The sequence below is a fragment of the Elgaria multicarinata genome, chromosome 9 (genome assembly GCF_023053635.1).
Source record: "Elgaria multicarinata webbii isolate HBS135686 ecotype San Diego chromosome 9, rElgMul1.1.pri, whole genome shotgun sequence".
NCBI lineage: Eukaryota > Metazoa > Chordata > Lepidosauria > Squamata > Anguidae > Elgaria > Elgaria multicarinata.
This window is the reverse complement of record NC_086179.1, coordinates 25,880,205-25,905,342: the sequence shown is the minus strand read 5'-3', so window position 1 is coordinate 25,905,342 and position 25,138 is coordinate 25,880,205. Positions and strand designations below refer to the sequence as shown.

General features: G+C 43.2%; 1 protein-coding gene across 1 annotated transcript in view; it reads right to left on the bottom strand.

The window, feature by feature from the left end:
- The window catches only part of DENND2A (DENN domain containing 2A), a 96,476-nt gene that overhangs the window by 59,889 nt on the left and 11,449 nt on the right, over positions 1 to 25,138 (bottom strand). The window contains exon 2 of the mRNA XM_063135068.1: positions 608 to 706. Within this exon, the coding sequence (XP_062991138.1) occupies positions 608 to 693 (86 nt within the window). The 5' untranslated portion in view covers positions 694 to 706. The remainder of the gene's footprint in view (positions 1 to 607; positions 707 to 25,138) is intronic.

The following is a 25,138-nucleotide window of genomic DNA, read 5'->3' as shown; positions in this document are numbered from 1 at the left end:
TTCTCTAGAAAGAGGAGCACCTGTTTACCTTCTCAGTAAAATCATGCATCTATAACTCATTGATCCAGAAGTTTTAGTCATCAAATTTCATTTGGTACATCCCTCCCCTTGCTTCCATATTAAATGTGATCCTCTGTTTGAGATGTTAAGTGGGATATTCAGCTCAACAGAGTCCATTGTATTTTTTTTAAATGCACAGTACCATCCATTTACTCTGAAGGATGTGGATAAAGGGACCTTGAAAACATTTGCATAACCTTGATAGAATAGTTCTTTACAAAGCACGAAAGGGGACACAAGGCCGTTTATACATGTGAAGCATGGGCTGTCCTGTACCATTCATGTTTATCACATTCTGCCCCCACTTCTCTCCCAATTTTGGTGCCTCTAAAGAGCCTCCAAGGCAACCAACAATAACAGAATGTAAAAATAAATATGGAGAGCAGCAACCACTACTCATGGATATTAAAACAAATGGCCACCATTGTCTAACCAGAAGTTAAGAACCATCAAGACTTCATGACTTTCCCCTGCCCCACCCCCACCCCCTACCCCTGCAGCCATCCAGCAGAGAAATCACTACAAAGATAAAGTTGAACATATTCACCTCTCAATAGTTTTGCAAACACTGGTTATAGGCTTGATGCTCACATCGGTGACTGCGCTCGCTGTCATTGTGTCAGCACCTGGCATGGCTGCAGTCCACCTGGCAGGAAGGTCAGCAAAGCACACATAAAATGCCATTAGTGTTGTGGGCTGTGTGTTTTAACACAGCAGTAGACAGATCTCAGCCTTGTGGGATTTACTTTTGTGTCTTACTAGAACTTCAGGGTCTGCCTACAAGAACCAAGTGCAAACTAGTAGCTCAGGGAGCAGAAACCATTGGTGTATTCCAGAAAATCAAGGCTGTCCCAGGTAAATAGGGGCAGCTGGGCTTGCAGTTTCCGTGTCTGATCTTATTCTTTTCACGGGGGCCTAGTACGACATGGGAACGCCACAATTAAAGTAGCAACACTAACAACAACATTATTATTATTCCAGGGATATGAACCCGTAACTTGTTACCCTGAGGAGTCTACATATTCTTCATATCCTGCCAACATTTGTATAGCTTGTCTTGCCAAGTAAACCCATTAAAATACCACAGACTCAAGGAAGACTTTCTGTCCAAGCAGTAGTATGTATTCACACCACAGCCATGCTTTGACATCCTTTATAGGGCCAAAAGTCGCTCCGAGGGTAATATAACTCCTGGGGCCCTTCCGCCTGATTGCTGAACATGTGCCACAACCATGTTTTAGCCCTTGCGTGAATTGCTGTGTGGGGACGGAGGAGAACAGCTTCATTGCTGGTTGCCCTGCCTTTTTCTTTAATTTAGAGCACAGAGAGAGAGTCTTGAGACTCCATAGAATTTTCTATTGTCTAACATTCATAGAGTTGAAAGGGAACTTAAAAGATCCTCTAGTCCAACCCCATGATGACGTGAGAAATCTGCTGCTACAGCATCCCAGATGGGTGATCCATCCAGCCTCTGCTTAAAAATTTCTAATGAAGGAGCCCACCACCTTCTGAGGCTATCCAGAAGATCCTCCTAACATTTATTCAATATCTTTTTTTCTTGTCATTTGAAGCCATTGGAGCAACAGAGATCAAATTAGTTTCATCATCTATATGGCAGCCCTTCAAATATTTGAAAAAAAGCTATAATATCGCCTGTTAATCACCTCTTCCCCCAACTCCTTCAACCTTTCTGCGGAGGACTTGATCTCTACACACCTCACCATCTTTGCTGCCTTTCTCTGGACATGTTTGTTGATAACCTCCTTAAGCTGAGTATGGACTGGAGAAAAGGAAGATAGAAGTACCCTCTCTGCTACACACACACACACACACACACACACACACACACACACACACATATATATATATATATATATATATATATATATATCAGCCTTCTCCAAAACACTTGGAGGGCAACTCCCAGCATTCCTAACCATTGCACATGCTGCCTGGGGATGTTGAGGATCATAGTCCAACACATCTGTAGGATGCCAGATTTGGAAAGGTTGAACTAGATGTCTTATTTATTTTTATTGTATTTTGGCTTCCCATCAGGAATGCTGATTTCTACTCAGGAACTGTGTAGTGAAAGAGCACAAAGTTAAAACTAATACTTAATATTAATTTTATCACGTTACTGCTCCACCTTCCTCAAAGGAGCTCAAGGGGGTATATGTGGTTCCTCCCACCTCATTTTATCATCACAAGAACCCGTCTATATGAGCTTAGGTTGAGATACAGCAATTGGCCCAAGGTCACCCAGTGAGCTGTACAGCTGAGCAGGGATTCGAGTCAGGTCTTCCCAGTTCTACTCTTGCCCTTTAACCATTAGGCTGCACTGACTCAGATGGACACTGTAACAGAAGGATAGCAGCCTCAAAACCATTAAAAAGAACTCTGAAAAAATTGAAAGGTCCTGAAAAAGTAGCATGCACACAAGGGTGGGTGCTGGGTTGCTTGCCATGAGTGTGCAAGCTGTAACTGTGAGGTGCCCAACACTTTGATGCAAAGAGGCACTCCACAAAGCCATAAAAATGAACTATCTAGGCCAGGGGAAATTTCTAACTCCCCTCTACAGGTTTACAGAAATACGTGAAACGTCCCTGCATCAGAAGTGGTTTATGGAGGGAAGACTTGGCAACTGCCTGCGGACCATAGGAAAACAATATGCATTTAATCACACAACAGACTGACCAGATAGAAATGTTCCTAATGAGCCAAACTCATTCCCAGGGCAACAGAAAATAATCCCCAGTGCTGTTAAGGCCAAGGATGAATCTTGCCTCTAAAAGGAGCTTCAAGAAAGGGTCATTTTGGTCATTGTTCATTATCCTTTCCAAAGCAATTTCTGTTCTTTGTTTGGCTGAGGTGGAGAGGACTCCTGTTCAGCATTCAGTGCAAAAAGAAGAAGAAAAGCAGGGTGTTTTGTTTTGTTTTTACTTTGAAAAGCAGCTCTGGATCTTTTAGAAGCCCCTTTCTCTGTTTCCCTCCCCTGCTTTCTCATTACTTCTCAAGAGGGCATTATCCAAAGCCAGTGGGCCAAGAAAAGTTTTCCACGGCAGGGAAAAAAGTTCATTGTCTCTTACACAATACTTCTTGAAAGAGGGTGGGGGAGAGAGAACCCTAGAAGCCTCTGGAGTCTGTCCACTTGGCAGATCTGTTAGAGGCAACACTGCCACGGTCAGAGCCTGGCAGAAGAAACGAATACAGTTAGCAATCCCTCCAACTTTCGCATATAGTATACAAAAGAAAGAGCAGCCTCATTTTCAAGAGTCCAAGTACTGAAAGGGAGAAGGAATAATGCTATCTCTCTTTCTGGGCTTGAAAAAAAATGAATGAAATCGAATTTGACAGATTCATCCATGCCTACCAATTGCATAGTTCTTTCCTATCCAATTGACGCTCTATCCCATGGCAGGGAGCCAATTCTGTGAGAAAGATCCAAAGGATTGCTTCATTCATACACAGGCACCACTACAGAGAAACACTTCCCAGACCTTTTGGGTACTGATGTGTAAGAAGGGATCATCAGCCGCAAGTTTGTAACTACAAAGTTTTCAGAAATGCAACGAAAATTACAGGAATTTCTTTTCTAAGTTGACAAAGTTATAGCAAGTATTCTACTATGGTATGAAAGGAGTTCAGTTCACGTCTGCTGTCATTGTAACAGTGGGGTCACACCCCATTCCTCCACTGGATATTATCCTCACACTTAACTATCTCTGCAGTTCCGTCCAAAGCCTTAATCAAAGTGAAGGAGACTTACTATGTACAAGGCTGCATTTCTAAATGCTTTTTGAGCCCTGGACTTGCTCCGACTTTCTTTATGACTACTTCATATGTTCTGGACATCAGCCCAGGAACTGGGGCCCAAATAACAAATCTGCCAAAGGACTGGGGGGTGGGCGGCGGCAACGGCGAGGAGAATTCTGCAAGGGCAGAAGGGATCAGACGCTCGCAGGAGGGCGGCCCTGGCACCTTTGGATGGCCTTGCGGTTAACGTTCATGGGATATAAATTGGTAATGGGGAGGAGGGCAGGATGTCAAGCCATGGTTGAAACCCCTGGCCATTACAATGGCCTGAGGAATGCCAAACCATTCTTGGGAGGGATATGGAAAACAACAAAGCACAGCAATCCAGGAGGAGGAGGAGGAGAAAGAGCTTCTCTGATCTATGCAATGGGACGGTGGGAAGGATGCAACAAGAACAAATCCTCCATAGAGCAAGCTGCTCAGCACACTCTCACACATTGCACACAGGGCTCCAGATTTCCCAGGGTCACATGACCAAGAGCTTCCTCTTGCCAGGCAGAGTTAGACCCTGCTGTGACCCTTCTCTTCCACACATAAGTTCCTGCCCGTTTCTGTGCTTCCGAAGAGGCGTTTGTTTACTGTCCTATCATTGGCATGCAGGAAGCGGCCTTGAAATGAGCTGTAATCATCTCTCACCAGCAGCGGCTCTTTGGCTTCTTTTCTAATTTCGGATCCCCTTTCCTTCCTTTCTTCCTATCTTAACCCCCACCCTCACACGAGTCACTTAAAAAAACCACCCAGAGTCAATCATGGGTGCTTTCAGATGAGATGTTTATTGTGCAATTGCCCTGCCTCATTCATGGAATCTTATGGAAGGTCTAGAGATCAGGATTAGGCAAATCCAGATGGTTTAAACTTGAACTCCCATAGTCCATGACCATTGGCCATTCTGGCTGGGGTTCATGGGAACTGTAATCTAAAACATCTAGAGGGCACTGGTCTAGGTGACATTTTTAATCAGCCTGTATTTCCCCATGGCTGCATGCGTCTTTTTTCTACCCGCAAATTATCCTCGTAAGGAGGGAAAGAGTGGAACAGCGATACAATTTTTCAGCAGGTGCAGGCAGGAAAATGTGCAATTGATGTGAGGTGGGAGGAGTTATCCCTGGAGTTATCCCTGGGGATGGCATGTTGGGGATGCCCCTCCTTTCTCTCTGACATGTCATGCGTTTCTGGTTTCACAGAAATGTTGTGTTCTGCACAGAAAATCCTTTTACCCTTTCTCAAGACTTTTCCAACCTTACTAAGCAGGGAAAGATCCACTAGAAGCAACAGCACTTACTTCTGTGTAAACATGTGCAGAATCTGGTTGTAAGGATGAATCCTCTTACAGGCACTCAATCAATTAAACAACAACAACAACAACAATGTTTTATTATGCCAGAGTAAGGACAAACTGAAATAAGGCACAAACAGTCAATTTATTATTTTTCTAATAGGAGTCAGAAAGGCGAAACTGACATATCTTGTCAATTTCAACTTCTGCCTTGCCTTCTTCTTTGGAAGGGAAGCCTTGGGAAACAATGAATTAAAGGAGCCTCTTCAAAAGTGGGGAGAAGGAGCGGTGGTTGAGGATGTAACTAAACTCTGCAGTTTTCTAGCTTGGGTGTAAAATTGACAAGAAAAATCAAGGGCCAAGTTTGATATTGATTAGGAAAAAACCAAGCAGACAAGTTTCCTTGCCAGGTTGTGAACCTGGTTTTTCTTTTTTAAAGTGAGGATTTACAGCTCCATCGTAACCACGTTTACTCAGAAATAAGGCTTGGATTCACCTGCTCTCTGCTGAAAACACTCTTTAAAATATTAAACACGCACACACATTTTAAAATGTGAGGAGAAGAGTGTGCAGTAAGTATGAGGGATCAGAAAAGGGGTAGGTGAGATGCACAAACCCCCAAAAGTGCTACCTGGGCTTAGTCAAAGGGAATTCCACTTTTAGCTTACAGAGGAAGAGCAATGCTTGACAGCACCAGGAACCCTCCATCTGGAAGCACCCTTAAAGACAGGCAATAGCAAACAGAAACCTCTAGAGTCCAGAGTTAGATCTGCACTAGGGGCACGTTTGCCACAGGTCATCTTCACTCAGGATGCACAATCAGACCTGTGGAAACCTGGCAGATTCAGGAGATGCTTGCGCTTTTTATTCAGCAAGAGGCTGTGCATCAAATGGATGCACAATTTGAAGCACAATTTGGAAGCACAATTTGAGGCTTGATATCGGGGCAAGCAGCTCTCTCTTCTTCTGTTTGCACTATTATGTAAATATGCAGATCTACAGTACTGTTGAGCACAATTCGGAGGAAATCATACAGTAAAGTTCTATTTATATCTCAAGTCTTCATCTTGTGCTTGCATTTTCAATTAGGCCAGTGGGACGTAAGTAAACTTAAATTTAGTGTATTGCACCTACTGCCCATATAAGGATTTTTAAAGCATTTATGCAGCAGATACTTAGAAGCAGGGACAGAAATGCATAGTGAAAGGAACACATTTGTGTAACCTACAGCAATCCACAATTCCTGAAGCGACTTTCCTAGAAGTGAAACCACACTCTTAACATGCTGGCAGTCTTCCAATGGAAATCATGCTAGGGGGCTGTCTATATGCCCTGTATACCCTGTGGAGGCTGCGCAGTGGCACTGTGTTGTTTATACAATGCATCTATGAATTTGCAGCCACCACAGGCTTTCCCCCGAAACTGTGTACTTTTAAAGTTGCCAGCTTACCACACCTTTTCCCTTTGCTCCAAGGTCACCACCTTCTTTCCTCTGTCAGTCAGTGGTGACCTCACTTTGGGTTCAAGATGGGGGTGTTCCCAGGGATGGATTGAGGCCCAGGGTAGGTCACTAGAAGCGCAGGAAAGCAGGGCAGAGGGTGGGTTCGAAGGGCCAAATGGCCACCAGCGCTACAGCTTTTTTGGCTGAAAAGCCCGTGCTCCCTCCTACCAGTGAGATTTGCTGTTCCCATCTGCAGCTGCGATACTGCAGGGGTTTTGAGGGAACAATACCCCAAAGCGGTATCATTTAGACATCCTCATTCTCCCAACATCTTTTTTGGAAGCCAACAGAGCAATCACTCCAGAAACATACACATATCATCTTCTTTAGTATTTATGTAATGTTTTTCATAACTGCTCAAAGTGTTTCGCTTACTCACAGTAATCCTTACAAAATGCACTATAAGATAGGTCAGTATTATGTGACAGAGCTAAAGGAAGATATGAGTCATTAAATACATAGCACTAAGGACACCTGGTGAAACTTAAATTGTAGGTTTTAAGTTTCCCCCATACCAAAACACACAATTCGTAACTGGTATCATAGTTACAGCAGTCCAACGTTCTAATAGTCAGTAATACAAATAGTTTTAATAAATGATTCTAAACAAATCAATAGACACAGCTAGAATTATCAGGTGGTATTAGGCCAAAATGATGGCTGCATAGCTTCAAAGAACAACCAAGATTTTAGGATGCCTGAAACTGAATGTAACTGATAGGGAATGGAGCAACTTGTTAATACCAGTTGTGTCATTTAGTATTTCTACTAAAGAAAAGTAGGGGAACTTCCAGACAGCAGTGCCATTGTGAGCCATAACATCATTTTATATGGATCTCAGCCCTCTACCCAAATCATCAATGTGTGAAAGGGTATCTAAGATTGTAATCCTATGCACACTTTCCTGGGAAGAAATCCACTGAACATGTGGGACTTAATTCCAAGTAAATATACATAGGCCTGTATTGTAAGACTGACTTTTCTTGTAATGGTTACAAGCTAGCTGATGCAGTGTAATGATGTGACTGTAGACATGCCCAGAAGATCACAGTGAGTAACCTAGAACTTCTCCGTTGCTTTATCATCATCATCAACTTTATTATGGTCACCGACCAGACATTACACATGCACAAGAGTAGGGCAAAATTACATACAGATCATGAATAAAAAGTTTGCCACGTGGCCTAAGAACAAATGATTCCCAAGCATAGCCTTCAAAATTAAATCAAGTAAGCCATTATTAGTCTTCAACAAAAGGGGTGGGGATTTCGTGGCACTCCAGACTGGAGGCCAACATGGCCAATAGCCACTAGGATCAGCTGATAGTCATAGAATAGTGAGCTGGCAAAGAGTGGTGTTGTAGTTAGCATATTGGACTTTGGCTGGAGAGACTTGAGACTGCATGAGAAAGAGAGAGACACACTGAGCTGCATCCTCTCCTAGCTTTGACGTTTCCTTTTCAACACCTACATTAAGCTGACCTTTTCAGTTACACCTTTTACTGGCCATCCAAACCATTTTATGTGAAGAATAACCAGTTTCCTCAGCCCAAGATTAACTTAAGGCCAATTTTCAAAAACCAACATTCATATGAATCATCACCACCATCATCATCCAGGTCTCCTTGTTAATGTGATGTTGATAAGACTCTCTTGTTCATGTTAACATAAAGGTCTCCTCTCCCACATTATTAGTGGATATATATTTAGAGTTCTAAGAACATCTCCAGGCTTAGATAACATATTATTTAGTCTTAAGCCACTCAAGAATGCTTTAAAAGACACATGTTGCATCACCACATAAGATCCCTATAGAGACAATCCCCCCCCCAAAAAAACCTTCAAGATTAGGAAACTACGTAACATACAAAGTAGTAACGCTTGAGACAATAATAAGCATATATGTAGAGGACGGATGTTCAGAAGACAAAACGCTAACAGGAAAACCAAGAGTAGGGCTGAACTCATATCTGGGAAAATTTAACCCTAAACTTCTTCCATCCCATCCTTTTCATTATTCCCAGCATTTCCTGTTGTAGGGGAGGGCAGACACAAAACAAATGCCATGGCCTGCGTGCAGAAACGGGGTCTTCTCTTTATGCAGGAACACACACAGGTCAGAAGATCCATTTCCTCTATGATCTCAACAAAAAGAGGCTCGACCTATATTGTGTAGAAGCAGAAAGAATGGAGCGGAAGTTTCCCAAATAAGCACTCTTTAAAAAGTGGCAGACTATAGGGGTGAGGAAAAGGAAGACAAGGACATGTGCATCAGACTTTTCCTTCAACCAACAAATGAGGGTAGAGGATTGAACCAGTGGATTTATGCAAGGACTTGTATTTGTGTGGGTGCAGAGAGGTAATGACCCCCCCCAAAAAAAATTGTTATTTATTTTGTTATTAAAACAGTGGTGCTCTAGATGGTAAAGTGGGAGTGACCCATTATACATTCCAAACAACTGAATAAGTCCAGAATCCCATTAATAAAAGGGTATGACAAAAATGCTTACTTGACCCTGCAATTTTTGTGATCTGAACACAAAGCCCATTGAAGTCAAGATCACCACACACCAATCAGCCAATGCTGTAGGGACTCAAAAGCCACCCACTTCCCCAAATTCAGGCAGAAGCTCCATGATATGAACCTCCAGGGCCGGATCTACACTACTGCTTTAAAGCGCTTTATAACAGTTATAAAGCGCTTTAACTGTTTTAAAGCGCTTTAAAACTGTTATAAAGCGCTTTAAAGCAATAGTGTAGATCCGGCCCAGTTGTTTTAAGTAGGAATGTTGGTCTTCCTTCAAACCTCAGTTCAAAACCCACCTCTGCCATGATGCCTTTGACTTCAGTTCTTAATTCACATTCTTGGCCGAAACAACATAGGAAGCTGCCCTATACTGAGCCAGACCATTGGTGTATCTAGCCCAGCATTGTTAACCCTGACTTGAGGCAACTCTCCAGGGTTTCAGGCAGGGTTTTTTCCCCCAACCTTGCCTGGAGATACAAGGGATTGAACATGGGACCTTCTGCATGCAAAGCAGGTGTTCTACACAAAGCTACAGCCCCACCCCATAATACATTATCTCAATACATAATACATGCATAACCGGCGCCATCTGGTTCAGTTTTATTGGATGAGTTTCAGTTATTGAGGCCCGAGGATGTGGACAAGGTGCTTGGCCAAGTCTGGTCGACCACCTGTGTGCTTGACCCTTGACCCTCGTGGCTCATTACATCAAATAAGGAGGGGATCGCCGGCTGGGTCCAGGAGGTTGTAAATGCCTCCTTAAGAGAGGGAGTGGTGCCGGCCTCTTTAAAAGAGGTGGTAATTAGACCACTCCTGAAGAAGCCTAATCGGGACCCAGAGGATGTTAACAACTACAGGCCGGTGGCTAATATCCCTTTCCTGGGCAAGGTGCTTGAGCGGGTGGTTGCAGGACAACTCCAGGCACTCTTGAATGAAACGGATTATCTAGATCCATTTCAATCGGGTTTCAGGCCTGATTTTGGAACGGAAACTGCCTTGGTCACCCTGTGGGATGACCTCTGTTGGGAGTCTGTTGGTTCTCCTGGACCTCTCAGCGGCCTTCGATACCATCGACCATGGTATCCTTCTGGATAGGTTGTCTGAGCTGGGAGTTGGAGGTACTGCATTGCAGTGGTTCCGCTCCTACTTGGATGGCCGATTCCAGAAGGTGGCGCTGGGGGATAATTGCTTTGTGCCGTGGCTCCTAAGCCATGGGGTTCCGCAGGGCTCTATCTTATCCCCTATGCTGTTTAACATATACATGAAGCCGCTGGAGGAGGTTATCCGGAGATGTGGACTGAGGTGTCATCAATATGCGGATGATACCCAGCTCTACCTTTCCTTTTCATCAAACCCAGGTCAGGCAGTGACTGTTCTGAACCAGTGCCTGGGCACGGTAATGGACTGGATGAGGGCTAACAAAGTGAGACGCAATCCAGACAAGATGGAGGTACTGTTAGCGGGTGGTTCATCTGTCCAGCGAGGTGATGTTTGCCCTGTCCTGGACGGGGTTGCACTCTCCCTAAAGGATCAGGTCCGTAGTTTGGGGGTGCTCTTGGATCCAGAACTGTCACTTGGGGCACAGGTGAACTCAGTGGCAAAGAGCACCTTTTATCAGCTTAGGTTGATATACCAACTACGCCCTTATCTGGACAGAGATAGCCTAGCTACAGTTATCCATGCTCTGATAACCTGTTGTTTGGATTACTGCAATGCGTTATACGTGGGGCTGCCTTTGAAAATGGTCCGGAAGCTTCAGCTGGTACAAAACAGGGCAGCCCGTTTACTAACAGGGACAGGCCGGTGAGATCACATTACGCCAGTCCTTTTACAACTTCATTGGCTGCCAGTCCAGGTCTGGGCCCGATTCAAAGTGCTGGTATTGACATTTAAACCCTAAATGGTTTGGGGCCAGGTTATTTGAAGGAACGCCTCCTCCCATATGTACCTGCCCGGACCTTAAGTTCATCTACAGGGGCCCTTCTCCGTGAGCCCCTGCCAAAGGAAGTGAGGCAGGTGGCTACTAGGAGGAGGGCTTTCTCTGTTGTGGCACCCCGGTTGTGGAATGAGCTCCCCAGAGAGGTCTGCCTGGCGCCTACACTGTACTCCTTTCGTCGCCAGCTGAAGACCTTTTTATTCTCTCAGTATTTTAACACTTAATTTTAACTTAAATTTAAATTTTACTGTTTTAACTCTGCATTTTAATTTGATATCAATTTTGCTGCGTGGTTTTTATCCTGGTTGTGCTTTTCATACTGTATTTTGTATTTGTGCTTTTAACCTGTTGGTTGTTTTATTATGGTTTTAATTTTTGTGAACCGCCCAGAGAGCTTCGGCTATTGGGCGGTATAAAAACATATTAAATAAATAAATAAATAAAAGTGATTCACATTAAGTTGTTGTCATTGTGCCATGATTCCAAGCCCTGCTGCTGAGTGATCTGTCTTGCAGACTGCAAAAGGGGAAGCTCATCCATTCCTGGTTTGTTGTGGGACCAAGTGAACGTCAGTTTTTATCCTCTACACTTTAAAATCACTATAGATGACTGTTTGTTTTGTCTGATGAAGGGGAGGCCATGCTTGGAAGCAGAGCCTGTTTCTTGCTGGGTAGGACACCACTCAGTATTTCTTGAAGCACCAAACATGACATGAGTAGTAGTTAAGAGCAGAGGTGGGCAGACTTCAAGCTTGAAGTATGTTTTTTCTTCTTTTTTTACTATAACTCTGAGGTTCACAAACTGGATGCAAAACGGTGGCGTGGTGGTGAGAGACTCTTCAAATTAAGGAAGAACGGTGCCTCTGGGGACATGCTTGTTTGCAGTTCCAGAACTGAGCTCACAGTCCAGTCACCCAAAAATCTATGCCAGGTTCCGCTCCTCACTCCCACCTTTCTTCCAACTCAGCAGCCTAGATTAGAAGGGGGGAAATTACTCTTTTTGTTATTGCTGTTGTTGAATAATTGAAAGTCAGAGACCTTAGGTGATCTACTACAAATCATCCAGAGATCAACCACTGGATCTCCTGACTAAGAGGCTGAGTTATAAATCAAAGTCCCTGGTTTAAATCTCACCTCTGCCATGAACTCTCTACGTGGCCTTCAGCAAGCCATTCTCTCTCAGCCACTGTCCCACCCCAATCTGCAATAGCGGGGTGGGGGTGGGGGGATACTAATGCTGACTTACATTTCAGGGTGGTTATGAGGATGACAACTAGATAATGCATATGAAACTCTTTGAACACCTGAAAGCACCCAACATTAAGCATGATTATTTCATCTCTTTAAAACTGGCCAAGAGAACGGATGAAGTTGTCTTTTTGAAGACAACTGGTTTCCTCTTTCAAGGCCTGTTTCCTGAAGAATTATTGCATCACTTGCCTCAGCTGGGTAATCTAGCTTTCATCTCTTCTGTACTAAGCGATGATGAATTGCCCTTTCCGAAGCGGCAAGAACCAGAGACAACTGGAGAAGTCAGAGCAAGTCTTTCCAAGCCCAATACGCAATCAGGCAAGAACTATCAGTTCAGATGCCTCATTCTTTTCCCAAGCACCTGTGAATTAGTATGACAGAGTGCAGTGGGAGCCAAGTGAAATGACATGCTTTGAGATATTCCAGGGGAAAAGCAAGGAATTGCACCATCAGCTCCCATTATTCGTCGTTAACACAGCCTTCCCCAGCCTGGTGTCCTCCAGATGTTTTGGTCTACAACACCTCTCAGCCCTCACAAACAGAGTTGTAGTCCAAAACATCTGGAGAGGAGCAGATTGGGGAAGGATGGTCTAACAAAAGTGAGAAGGTACAAAACCTCCAGTTACACCAACTGGTAAATTGATGGAAAGAGACATCAAATCCCAGGGCATGGTCCGAAAAGTACATGATGCAGTCATTTTTCTGAAGGTAAACAGACTTGGGAGTGAATGAGAGATTGCTTAGGAACCCTTTGTAGACTGCTATGGAAGAAAAATGGGATTATACATCTAATAGCTGGGTCCAATCAATATATAGAAAATTTGGAAGGACAGATTTTGGAAATCACTCACATATCATCTGATTTCAAGGTCTACCTTACACTGAAGAACCCCTGGGATCTAGTTTAGCTTTGCTTTTCTACTGCAGTTAACTACCAGCAGTTCAAGGGAATCTTAGTATCAGAACAACAGCTGCCCAGCCTACCTGTTGAAAAGAGCTGCTACTAGTTTCTGACTCGGCCATTGCCAGAAAGTCATGAAAAGTTTTAATAGCAGGATTCTCAACCGATTGAAGAATTCAGTTGATTAAGCACCTTTTCACTGATAAAACCCTCAATTAAAAACATAAACTATTACACTCTCTTGATATCTATATATGAGAGGGGGCTGCCTTTTTGAGTTACTTAAATGAGAACATTTACGATACAAACAAAAAGCTACCATTTGTTCTTAGAAGAAAAGGACACTTTCAAATATTTGCCTTTCCCATACCCTAGCACAGGTACACAGCTGAGCCAAGGTGGCTTTGGCATATGAAGTGGAACACTGGTGGCTGCACGTGCATTCACATGGACATGAACTATATTCAGCATTGTATGACAGCTGCCCAGAAACCAGCATCCCAAAGGGACAGCATTTCCCCCTTTGCTTTCCTAAGCAATGTAGCACTCAGAACCACTGCTCACCCTGCACTAGGGAGGGAAATATGAGAGCGGGAGTAGTGCCAGGGTAAAGGAAGCGTGGGGGAGGGAGCGTGCTGTGATGCTGCAGTTAACTGGGTCATTGCGCTGATGGCCAGTAAGACAAAAGCAAAACATAACAGCCTAAAGGAGTGTGCTGGGGGAGCAGTGGGGAAGGGAAAGGGTCCTTCCTCCTCTCCCCGGCTCTCCCTTTCAGCCTTACAGGCATACATGCACAGCACCATTCCCATAACAAGATGGATAAAAAGAAATGAGGACATCAATGATGAAGATGCAATAAGTTGGCCACATACACATTGACTATTTTCAGATGATACACTAAGCCGCAGTGGTTAAGCACTATGAACATGATGGCTTAGCGCGTCGTGTGAATCGTTCCTAACCATGATGTCTACATAGCCACAGTTTAAACATGCTCACTAACCATTTGTTGCAAAAGGGTTAGAAGCCTAACCATGGCTTAGTGTGTTGTCTGAACAAGCCCATTGGCAGAAAAGAGGGAATGAATCACCAAAAGGAGCTCAAAAGAGGACACAGGTTGGCCTAAAATATACATATGCTCCTTTATATGTATAGGTGCAAATTGAGCACCTATGCATATTAAATTAAATACTCCAATTTAAACAGAACTGCCATCATGTCACTAGCCGACAGATAAACCCTTTATAACAATATAAAAGTCAGGAAAGGGGGGGACCCAAATGCTTTGCTATCACATACGACATATAAACATTTATTTAAAAAGAAACAAGTGCTTAAAAATGCAAACAAATAAAACCAACAAATTACTTTAAACAGAGATGGCCTGAATGTGTTATGAGCAAACAACCCAGCTGATTACGCTCGGTAATAGACCAGCCTTCCCTAACTTGGTGCCCTCAAGATGTGTTGGACTGCAAAACCCATCATCCCCAGTCAGTGGGGATGGACTACAAATCCTACCATCCCTGGCCAGCAGCAAACCCCAAAGCTGTTCCTTGTCATTTTAGTGCTCTTCATTTCTGTGGAGAGGGGTGTGGCCACCTCGAATAGTCCAGATGTTTGGAGGAGGATCCCCCCCCCATCTCACTACAGCCAGTGTCTTATCGTCCTCATCAGCAACCGGACTATACTTAGATGGGGGTGTTGCTTCCACTTTGTAGAAAGCTGCTCTGTTCCGTCAGGCAATCACTTTTCCAAGAGCACAGTTCTGTCCTGCATCTGATCAACTTGCTAAAAGGCCCCTTTCTACCCCCGCGGGGGCATCTCATCTTCTAGGGCATGGGTGGGCAATCTTTTCCAGTGGAGGGCTACACAGAAAGCTGGGAAATATTTAGCTGGCTGGCTCTAGGCATGCCCTCCCCCTTCCCCAACAATACGCAAGTGTGGATTGGTTTGGTTTCATAGATGTTAGTTACCTTTTTGGATTTCCCCCCTCCCCTCAAACAAAGGAAAGTTCCAAATTATGTGCAAAAATTCTTTTCCTCTGGCTTTGCACTGGAGCGTTTCTAGCACCTTATAAAGTAATGTTTGGTCAAGGCTGGCTATTAAAGAATGTGCTGGGAAACCCCAAAATCACCCCGTGAAGTTTGCACGATCCGGCTTTGCAACAAAATAAATAAATAAATAGGCTTTGGCTGCCACTTAAAACAAACAAACAAACAACCCCCCCAAAAGCATTATTACCCAGAGGATTTCCACCCTTCCTGCTTTGTTATACTGTGTATACACAGATGTGTGCACTGCGTCCTCCCTTCTCTGCTCCTACAGAACTATTGCTTGGCGAGAAACCAGCTGAACATCTGCAAAGGAGCGGGGAGGGGGTTACCCTCCTGTTCTTTTCCAGATCAGTTTTAACGCTTATATACTGTGGTACAGGCTTGTGTCCCTCTGACTTTGAAGCTTCACCCTAGACCAGAGGTAGGCAAGATGGAGCTGGTAGACACAAATGTATCCTCAGCCACCTTTCTCGGGGACCACTGCAGTGCCCTACCTCTCCCACTTTTTATTTTTTTTAATTTCTTTTTAAATAACAATATGTCCTATTGGCCGCTGGGATAGCCTCAAAGCAAAGTGAGGGCAAAGTTCGGAAATGAAGTTAGCTGGTGGCTTGCAGGCTCTGATGCATCTGCAGCACGCCCATTTTGTGATGGTCCCAAGACAGTTTCTCAAATTGCCAAGTGTGTCCACGTGCCCCAAAAGGTTGCCTTCCCCTACCCAAGAGCCAAACATGACTGTCTCATTATGCTTGCCCTCGCCCCCATCCTGCCAAGCTGGAAGCCGAGAAAGCCAGTTCAAGTTATCAGAAAGTTCACCTCCGTTCTTATCATTAGGGCTGCAATGTTAAGTCATCATCCACCCTGCTGAACATGTACGGAAACTTGGCTTCCACCTTCAGCTCCCCCCACCCCTCTCCCCTTCTCTCCCCATATTCGGTCCATTGCCAATTCACATCACCTCTCTCTTTGCAACACTGCAAAAATATGGCCCTTTACTCCCACTGTAAATATCCAAGTTCACATCCTGGTCATCTCTCACCTGGACTACTGCAGCCTTTTCTTCCACAGTCTTCCATGGTCTCACCTTAGCCCCTCACCATTGTCCAGAACTCTGCTGCCAAAATTCCCCTCTCATATTGCTCTGGTGATAGAGCACCCCTCTTTAAAACCCTACACTGGCCTCCTGTCCACTCTGGGGTCCTGTGCACGCTCTGTGTTCTTCCCTTCATAGCATTCCACCCCCTCTATAGTTCTACTCTTTAAGTCAGGCCCACCACGGGCTTTGACCTCCTTTCTTCCAGCTTCACCACCCTTAGCCATCCTCGGATCTTCTGCTCTCTGAAAAGAAACACCTCTGCCTTTTCTCTCTAGCTGCCTCATATGCCTGGAACTGCCTCCCAGAACACCTACCTGCATGATGCCACCTCTCTCACTGCCTTCAAATTTCTCTTTGAAACCCTCCTTTTCTGCAACACCCCAAGTCCCCATACCCTACCATAACTAAGCCGCATAATGGCAATATATGTCTACTCAGAGGAAAGTCCTATTATCTTCAATGAGGCTTACTGCCAAGTAAGTGTGCATAGGATTGCCGCTTAAGTGTTGTAACTGAAATATTTCTATATTCCACCTCCATTTTCACCCCTTTCTTCTGTTGACTCACGTATGTTGAAGTTGAGAAGGTAAACTCCTAAAGGCTGGGTCTTTGTAAAGTGCCATCCATACTGATGGTTCTATATAAATAATGAAAATCAGTTACAGAGATATCCCCAAATTATTTGGGCAACAGATTATACACAATATAGATATAATCTCAAGAACTCTGGGTGGCGAAAATGCATTCCTCCTGACATTTACAAGAGGGAATGCCTTCAAAGTCGTGCCCGTTGTAATTTGTGTGCATACTCTAATAACCAAAGAAGTATTTTTCTTCTTCGAGAATTGTACTCGTGTGCGAATGTAATCTAATAATTGACTAAAATTTCTTTAATTGTATGACAACAGACATCATCTATTTTTGTATGTCCCACCCCATTCCTGAAGTGATGGAAAGTTACAGATTGCAGAAGCAAGCACACAGCAGGCAATACAAGTCCCAAACAATATGAAATCTCCAAGACCCCATGGCAGCTCTCACCAGCCTGAAACCTCTAATGGCCTAACTAAAAAATTGAACATTAAGACTTGTTACAAAATGCCAACTGTCCACCCACCTCTTTGTTGGGAAGAGGAAAGCATTTAAATCCACTTAGCCCTTTTAATGCCCATCACTTCTCTACTCCAAACTACCTCCCACCCAGACACCCGTGGGGGTTCCAGTCATGCAATTATCCTTGCATATACACATTTGGAATCCAGCAGGGAGGGGAATGAAATGGCTCAAAGGGAGAGCCATGAAGGGAAACCCACTTCGTTTGTGCTCCAAATCATCTCCTTAAAAGAAAAAAAAATAGAAAAGGAAAAAGACAGCCTGTAGGGGTTTTGTTGTCAGATGCATATAACATGCATTTTTGTGTTAAAATGTTTAGCTTGGTCCTTAGAAACCTCTTTTAGCTTAGCTCAAAACCACAACCTGTTCCCTTTCCAAGTCTCTTGGCACACAGACTTTTCCTTTAGGCCAAACTCCAGACTGTGTTTGGGTGTAACTACAAATGCTTGCAACAGCTATTAGCTCATTTGCCTCATCAGGACACACCGAGCTGATGGGGATGGAGTGGGGCGGTGGCACTTTGAACAACAAAGTAGCACCTCTTTAAAAAAAACACCAACACCAATGTATTCTATTGCATGACATTAATTACAAACAACACATTTAGGTTCAATGCTTGTTCCTGAATAGGAAGAGCTGCATCTTATCTGTTCAAGTTCTAAACTCTGAACTGATCATTTCATTACCTTTCTATACTGCCCAATAGCTGAAGCTTTCTGGGCAGTTTACAAAGATTAAAAACCATTTAAAATACATTATACAAAGTGTAAAAACCATTTAGATACTAACATATAGAGAGACAGTACAGACACACATATACCTAGAATAATTTTAAACAATCAACAGATAAAAAAAGCCTAGGACATCTCATTTCATTTATTTATTTATATTTATTTATTTATTTTATTACATTTATATACCGCCCCACAGCCAAAGCTCTCTGGGCGGTTCACAAAAGTTAAAACAGTAAACATTAAAAAAGTATACAAAATTTAAAAACCATCAGGAACATAAAAACAACAGTGTAAAAAACAACAGTATCCATTTAAAAACAACAGTTCTGGGGTCCGTTAGAAAACAAACTTAGCATTGTTAAATGCCTGGGAGAAGAGAAAAGTCTTAACCTGGCGCCTGAAAGATAACAGTGTTAGTGCCAGGCGAGCCTCATCAGAGAGATCATTCCACATACATCACCGAAAAGGCCCTCTCCCTTGTTGCCATCCTCCGAGCTTCCCTTGGAGTAGGCACTCGGAGGAGGACCTTAGATGTTGAGCGCAGTGTACGGGTAGGTTCATTGGTATTTCTATACCAATTATCGGCTGACCTTTTGCATAGCTGGAAGTTCCTCAGTAAGCTAGTTACAATTAGCACCTGAGGTCTTGTGAGGCATTCGGGCTTTGATCTAGCACATCAACTTTTGCAAAGTCTTGCACCTGGCAAGGACAAGATGGCATTTACCATTGTGACACACACCACAGGCGTGTCTTTGATGCCATTCAAAAGCAGAAGAGAAGTGGATGAGACATAATAATAGCAGTCTACCTCCCAAAAAGAGGTGGTACCGCCTTGCCAGTACTCTCTTATTCCAGCATATTAGCAGGCTGATGTAATCATTGCTACATGTAAGCCTGTTCACACACAGCCCTGGCAGAGGAGCAACACAACCATCACTCCCACTGTAGCAGCTTGCAATAATATAGTTTGGCAACACAGATCTTACTGAGGAAATGGGAAGTGTAACCATGATGGTTTCATGGATTTCTATACACAGGTCATTAAAGGCATACAATATAGAAAACTATCTAGCCCAATATGTATGTCAGAAATGCAGCCTTTTCCCTGCTCCCTTACAGAACATGTCCCTGAACAAAGGGCATGCCCAGGCATTCCAGTCAGGTACCAGACTTGGCATTACTCCACATCTGTGTCTTGACTCCTCTCACCCCATGACTCTGCTTTATGCAGAAATCACCTGAAAAATTCATCATCTGGGGGTTCCTGCCCTCCATAGAAATACCTTTGATTGTGAAATCTTGCTTTGTCTTCGAGTGGCTGGCAAAGCGTCAAAACTAGGTTCTTCCATGCTGCAGAGCCTCAGGTGACCCCCAGCTGCAAGTTGCTTTGCCAAGTTTTCTCAAGATTTAAGTTCCTGATAAGCAAAGTCTTTGTTGCTGATTCAAGGTTTCATTTTATTTTAAAAAGCAACTGACCATTTCTGAACTTCTCTCTACTTGGGCAACTTGTGGCCCTCCAGATATTTTTGCCTACAATTCCCATCATCCCCCACTTTTACCTATGCTGGGTAGGGCTGATGGAAGTTGTAAGCCAAAATTTCTAGAGGGACACAACTTGCCCACCCCTCCTCTATTTGTTTCTTGAACAGATATAGTCAATTAGAAACAGGAGTTGATTTAATTCTCTTGCCTAGCCTAAGACTAGCTTTACCCAGCCCACCTAGACCACTTGGTGTGATCTACAATAGATTCAATGAAGTGAAAGGAACCTCTGGAATAGGGACCAATCCTTCTCCATAGGTACAAGCCCTAAGCCTGGGTTCTCAGGTGTTCAGGCTAAGAGTAATTATCAATCCCCTGAGTGGTAGCAGGTCTGTCTTTGAAATATACAACAAAAGGTATATTACTGCCTGTCCTATCTTGCAGGGTATAAAGTTCAGACTCCTGTTTGTCACACCTTGGCTCTTTGAGGATCAAAGAAGCAAAACAGACATTCTCAGACACAAACTCATAGAACTCACCAATCTGAGATACATATATGGATGGTTTGCACATACATAAAAATAACTTTTGTAAACCGCCCAGAGAGCCTAGGGTATGGGGCGGTATATAAATGTTCCAGCAGTTCCCATTTACCAGACACAGTTTCTGTAATGTGGTTCTGGTCACTGGTACATCTGCCCCCATTTTTGCTTTGGGAGGATGCTTTGTTAAAATTCTACTGAGTCACTAGCATTATCATGCTTTAAAGTTCAGCTCTTTCTGCTGGGTCTCTAGAATGTCAAGTTGTTGAGTGGAATGTATATGTGGATCTTGACTCTACTACTTATGCCTGTAAACACAAAGGCACTAAGTAGTGCACAACCTACCACTTCATACACCCGTGACACTAATTTTGAACTGTTGATTATAGATCGTAAGACTATAATGCTTTTCTACTATATCTTTAACCAAACAGAAACACATTGTCTTGGCTTTTTTAAACAGTGCAGCATATAGCAGCTGGAATAAAGCCTTTAAGAATGTGTAGTGGGGAGAGGAGGGGTTTGGGGCAGAGATCTGTGGTATGAAAATACGGCTCAGGTCCAGGTTATCTGAAAGAGCGTATTCTCCCTTATGAGCCTGCCTGTCCTCTAAGATTTTCAGGCGAGGCCCTTCTCTAGGCCCCACCACCATCACAGGCATGCCTAGTCGGAATGCAGGAGAGGGCCTTCTTGGTGGCTGCCCCGGGGCTCTGGAACATCCTTCCCACGGAAGCTAGACTGGCTCCCTCCCTGATGGGTTTCCAAAGGCAGACTAAAACTTTTCTGTTCCAGATGGTCTTTGGGGGGAGGGGGTAGTCTGGACCTCTGTTTATGAGCTGTTTATATACTGGGTTTTTTAAAAAATGTTTGCACTTTACATGTTTTAAAATATTTTCAATGTTTTAATATTGTAGTGTGTTCAATTATTTTTTTTTAAAAAAATGTATATCTCAATCGGTTTTAACTGTACATGTTTTAAACTGTAAAACTGCTTTTAGTCCTAGTATTGGGAAAAGGCAAGATATAAATATAATATTATTATTAATAGGGTGTAACAAGCCTTTTCCTAGGGTGACCATATGAAAAGGAGGACAGAGCTCATGTATCTTTAAAAGTTGTATAGAAAAGGGAATTTCAGCAGGTGTCATTTGTATGCATGCAGCACCTGGGAAATTCCTTCATCACAACAGTGAAGATGCAGTAGCTATACTAGAGTGACCAGATACAAAGAGGGCAGGGCTCCTGCAGCTTTAACTACAAGGTGCTAATGAAAATTGTGCAAGACTGGGTGAAGCAGGAAAGAGCTTGGTTTCAAAAGCAGTGATGAAAGAATACATGTGTAGGTTGGTGGTGGTGATCAATACAAATGGATGAATATGTGGCAGCTGACAGCCATGTAAGCTGCTTTATATTAGGGCAGGCTATTTATCCATCTAGCTCTGTATTGTCTACTCTGAAGGGTAGTGACTCTCCATGGTCTCAGGTATAGAAAGATCTTTCCCTATCATCTGCTATCTGGTCCTTTTAACTGGAGATGGCAGGGATTGAAGCTGGAATTCTATACAGGCTCCATCTCTCTCCACAGGACATGTCAAAATCCTTGGAAAAATAGACAAGTAACAGACACTTTTTTCCTGTCCCCATTTGGATCCAGCCATTTAGGTGGTAGGTCAATGGTTCAGATAGAGGGAAGACACTCTGCCTCTGCATCTTGATACGTTAGAAAACTGAGCAGGAAATGACTGCATGGAATTTAACAGAGACAAGTGCAAAGTTCTTTCTTTAGGAACGAGAAATCAAATGCACAGGAATAAAATGGGGGATACCTGGCTTGACAATAGTATGTCTGAAATGCATCTTGGAGTTGTAGTTGATCACAAGCTGAATATGAGTCAGCAGTGTGATGTGGATGCAAAAAAGGCAAATGCAATTGTAGGTTGCATCAACAAAAGTATAGTTCCACTCTATGCTGTGCTAATCAGACCTCGCCTCAATACTGTGTCCAGTTCTGAACACAACACTTCAAGAAGGATTCAGATAAATTACAAAAAGTTCAGAGAAAGGCAACAGAGATAATCAGGGATCAGAAACTAAGTCTTACGAGGAAAGATTGAAGGAACTGGGTATATTTGGCCTTGAGAAGAAAAGACTGAGGAGGAATATCACAGATGGTTGTCACAAAGACGAGAGCTGCAACTTGCTCTATCATCCAAGACTCTGGCCCCATTCCGAAGACACCTTAAACCACGGCTTTAACCACAGTAAATAAGGATTTTTGACTTAATCACCATGGTTAAAGCCGTGGTTTAATGTTTCTTCTGAACACAGCCCGGCTTTCTGGCTTAACCACCATGGTTAAAGCTGTGGTTTAAGGTGCCTTCTGAACAGGGCCATAAAGACATGAAATAATGGGCTTAAATTACAAGAAGACAAATTTTGATTGAACAACAGAAAAAACTTCCTAATGATCAGAGCACTTGGACAATGGAACCAACTGCCTAGGGAGGTGGTGGGCTCACCATTGCTGGAGGTATTTGAGCAAAGACTGGACAGCCATCTGTCAGGGATCTTTCAAATGGATTTCTGCACTGAGCAGCACACTGGACTTGGTGGCTTAAATGCCCCCTTCCAACACTTTGATTCTATGATCTCTATGGTGTAAGCCCTAATGGCCTGGTTCTGTTTGTTGCCCACATAACTGTGTTGAACGGGAAACTGGAAGCATTGATCAAATTGCACTGGGACCTTTCGATTAATCCACTGTCAGGTTTCTGAGTCTGCAGGCCACATGATCTGCCTTAAGCATGTGCAGGTGTTTCCAGCCCCACAGTCACGGCACAGAGCCCGGCCATTCCAAAGGATGGCTTTGTCTAACATTCTAGGACAACAGATGTTTTACACTAAAGAAATATTTCTATTTTTTTTTAAAAAAAATGCATCTATAATGGTATTGAAAATATTAATGTGAGAAGATGTAACAATATGTGGCTACAACCGTTTCAATGAAGATCCTCAATGTGTTCAAGAGTGTACTGGACACAATTGGAAAAGCTATCTTGAATTCTATTTTGTAGTGGCCCACGGTAAAGGCAGGGCTGGGGCCATGTGTGGCTATACTTGGATCTAAACCTTGACTGTCTCATTGACCTGTCAAGGACAGAAGGCCAGGCTCCTAGAAGGGAACTGTCAATTTCAGTTTATCTCAGTGTCTAATTATTCAGTTCATCTTGAACTTTGACAATTTCTCTAGAGTTAAGTTCTGAAAACTGAGAATTTCTTTTTAAAAGTTTGCATGAGAATTCATCAGCATTTTTTGCGCATTTCTCCTAATACATGCAGTTTTGCCTAGTTATGTATTTTATCGTATTTTTAATTGTGTTGCACCCCACCTCGATCCAGATGGAGAGGCGGGTAACAAATATATTATTATTATTATTATTATTATTATTATTATTATTATTTACACATTACTATACTACAAGCAATTTTCTTAGCATAATGCATCCTTAATGCTAGTTTCCAGAATATATGCATTTTTATACACCTTTTTTAAAAAAATTGAAAACTCCATTGCAGAATTCATAGAAGTGCAATTTGGTTCACAAGGTGGCTCTAAAGTGTGAAATTAGGTAGGTAATGTGAGCTGAACAAATACCTCCCCCATCCCTAGCTCCTTGTCTTTATATGACTACTAAATAACCCACAGGCTTTGTATTGCCTGTCAATCACAGCCTTATTTTTTTCCCCTGTACCTGAAGGAACTTCTGAAGTCTGAGCATGCATAGTCCCAGGTAGCTCACAAAGCTGAGTCTCAGCCTTCAACCAAGAGTTTCCTGATAAATATCCTGGGGTCATGAAATCCACACAGTTAAAGAAAAGTCTTCCCTCCCCACCCACTTCCATCTCCATATACAATCCTGGCTTTCTTCTCTGCCCCTTTTTCTTAGATGTCAAGGGCAGTGGGAGAGATCCATAGAATTTCATTTTTGAAACATTTATTTAAAATTAATTTTAGCCTGCCTTTAAGAGTAAAACCTGCCCTTTCAGTGGATTCTTGGGTGGGGAGAATTAATATCTCTGAGTAGCAGGAGTAGCCAAAGTGCTAATGGCTCATTTAGGACTACACGCGTGTGAATTCTCAAACTGAGAGCCTTTCCAGCACTAGTTACAGAACTCTAAGCACGTTTAAAGCTCAGCCAGATATCCATTTGCCTTTTGTTTTTCCACCACCCCACCCCCATTTTTTCTTTTTGTGGGCCTCTCTCCTCACACCCACTCCCCTACTATCATGTGAGCAGAATTTCCAGCATGGCTGGCTTGTGGCCAATGCACAAGAAGAGAGAAGGCAGCATTTGGGAAAAGCAATTTTCTGCTCCTTTCCATCACGTAAACGTCACCACACACACACACTTCCCAGCTTGCAAGACTGCAGAGCAAGAACTTCTACAGCTGTTTGGAAAGCCTCGAAATCTCTCGCTCCAAGTAAAGCAGTGATGAGCTCAACCTTTCAGCATCTGGGGAGCAAAGCAACATGCTCACTGCACTACCGCTTCCTTTTCTCAGGCCTGTCCCTCAATCTCAAATTTCTCCCACAATAATAATAATAATAATAATTTGTTACCCACCTCTCCCTCTGGATCGAGGCGGGGTAGAACACAAATAAAAACACCATAAAATACATACAACTAATTCAAACGTTTAAAACCAGTGCATCATTAAAAGCAGCACATGAATCCAGTGCATTAGTGCTCATCAACTCCACCCTTACCTTATCTGCCCCTAAGCAAAAACTGCAAGCATGTCATTGCAGGCACATCTTATATTACTTGGACGTCAAGAAAAACTAAA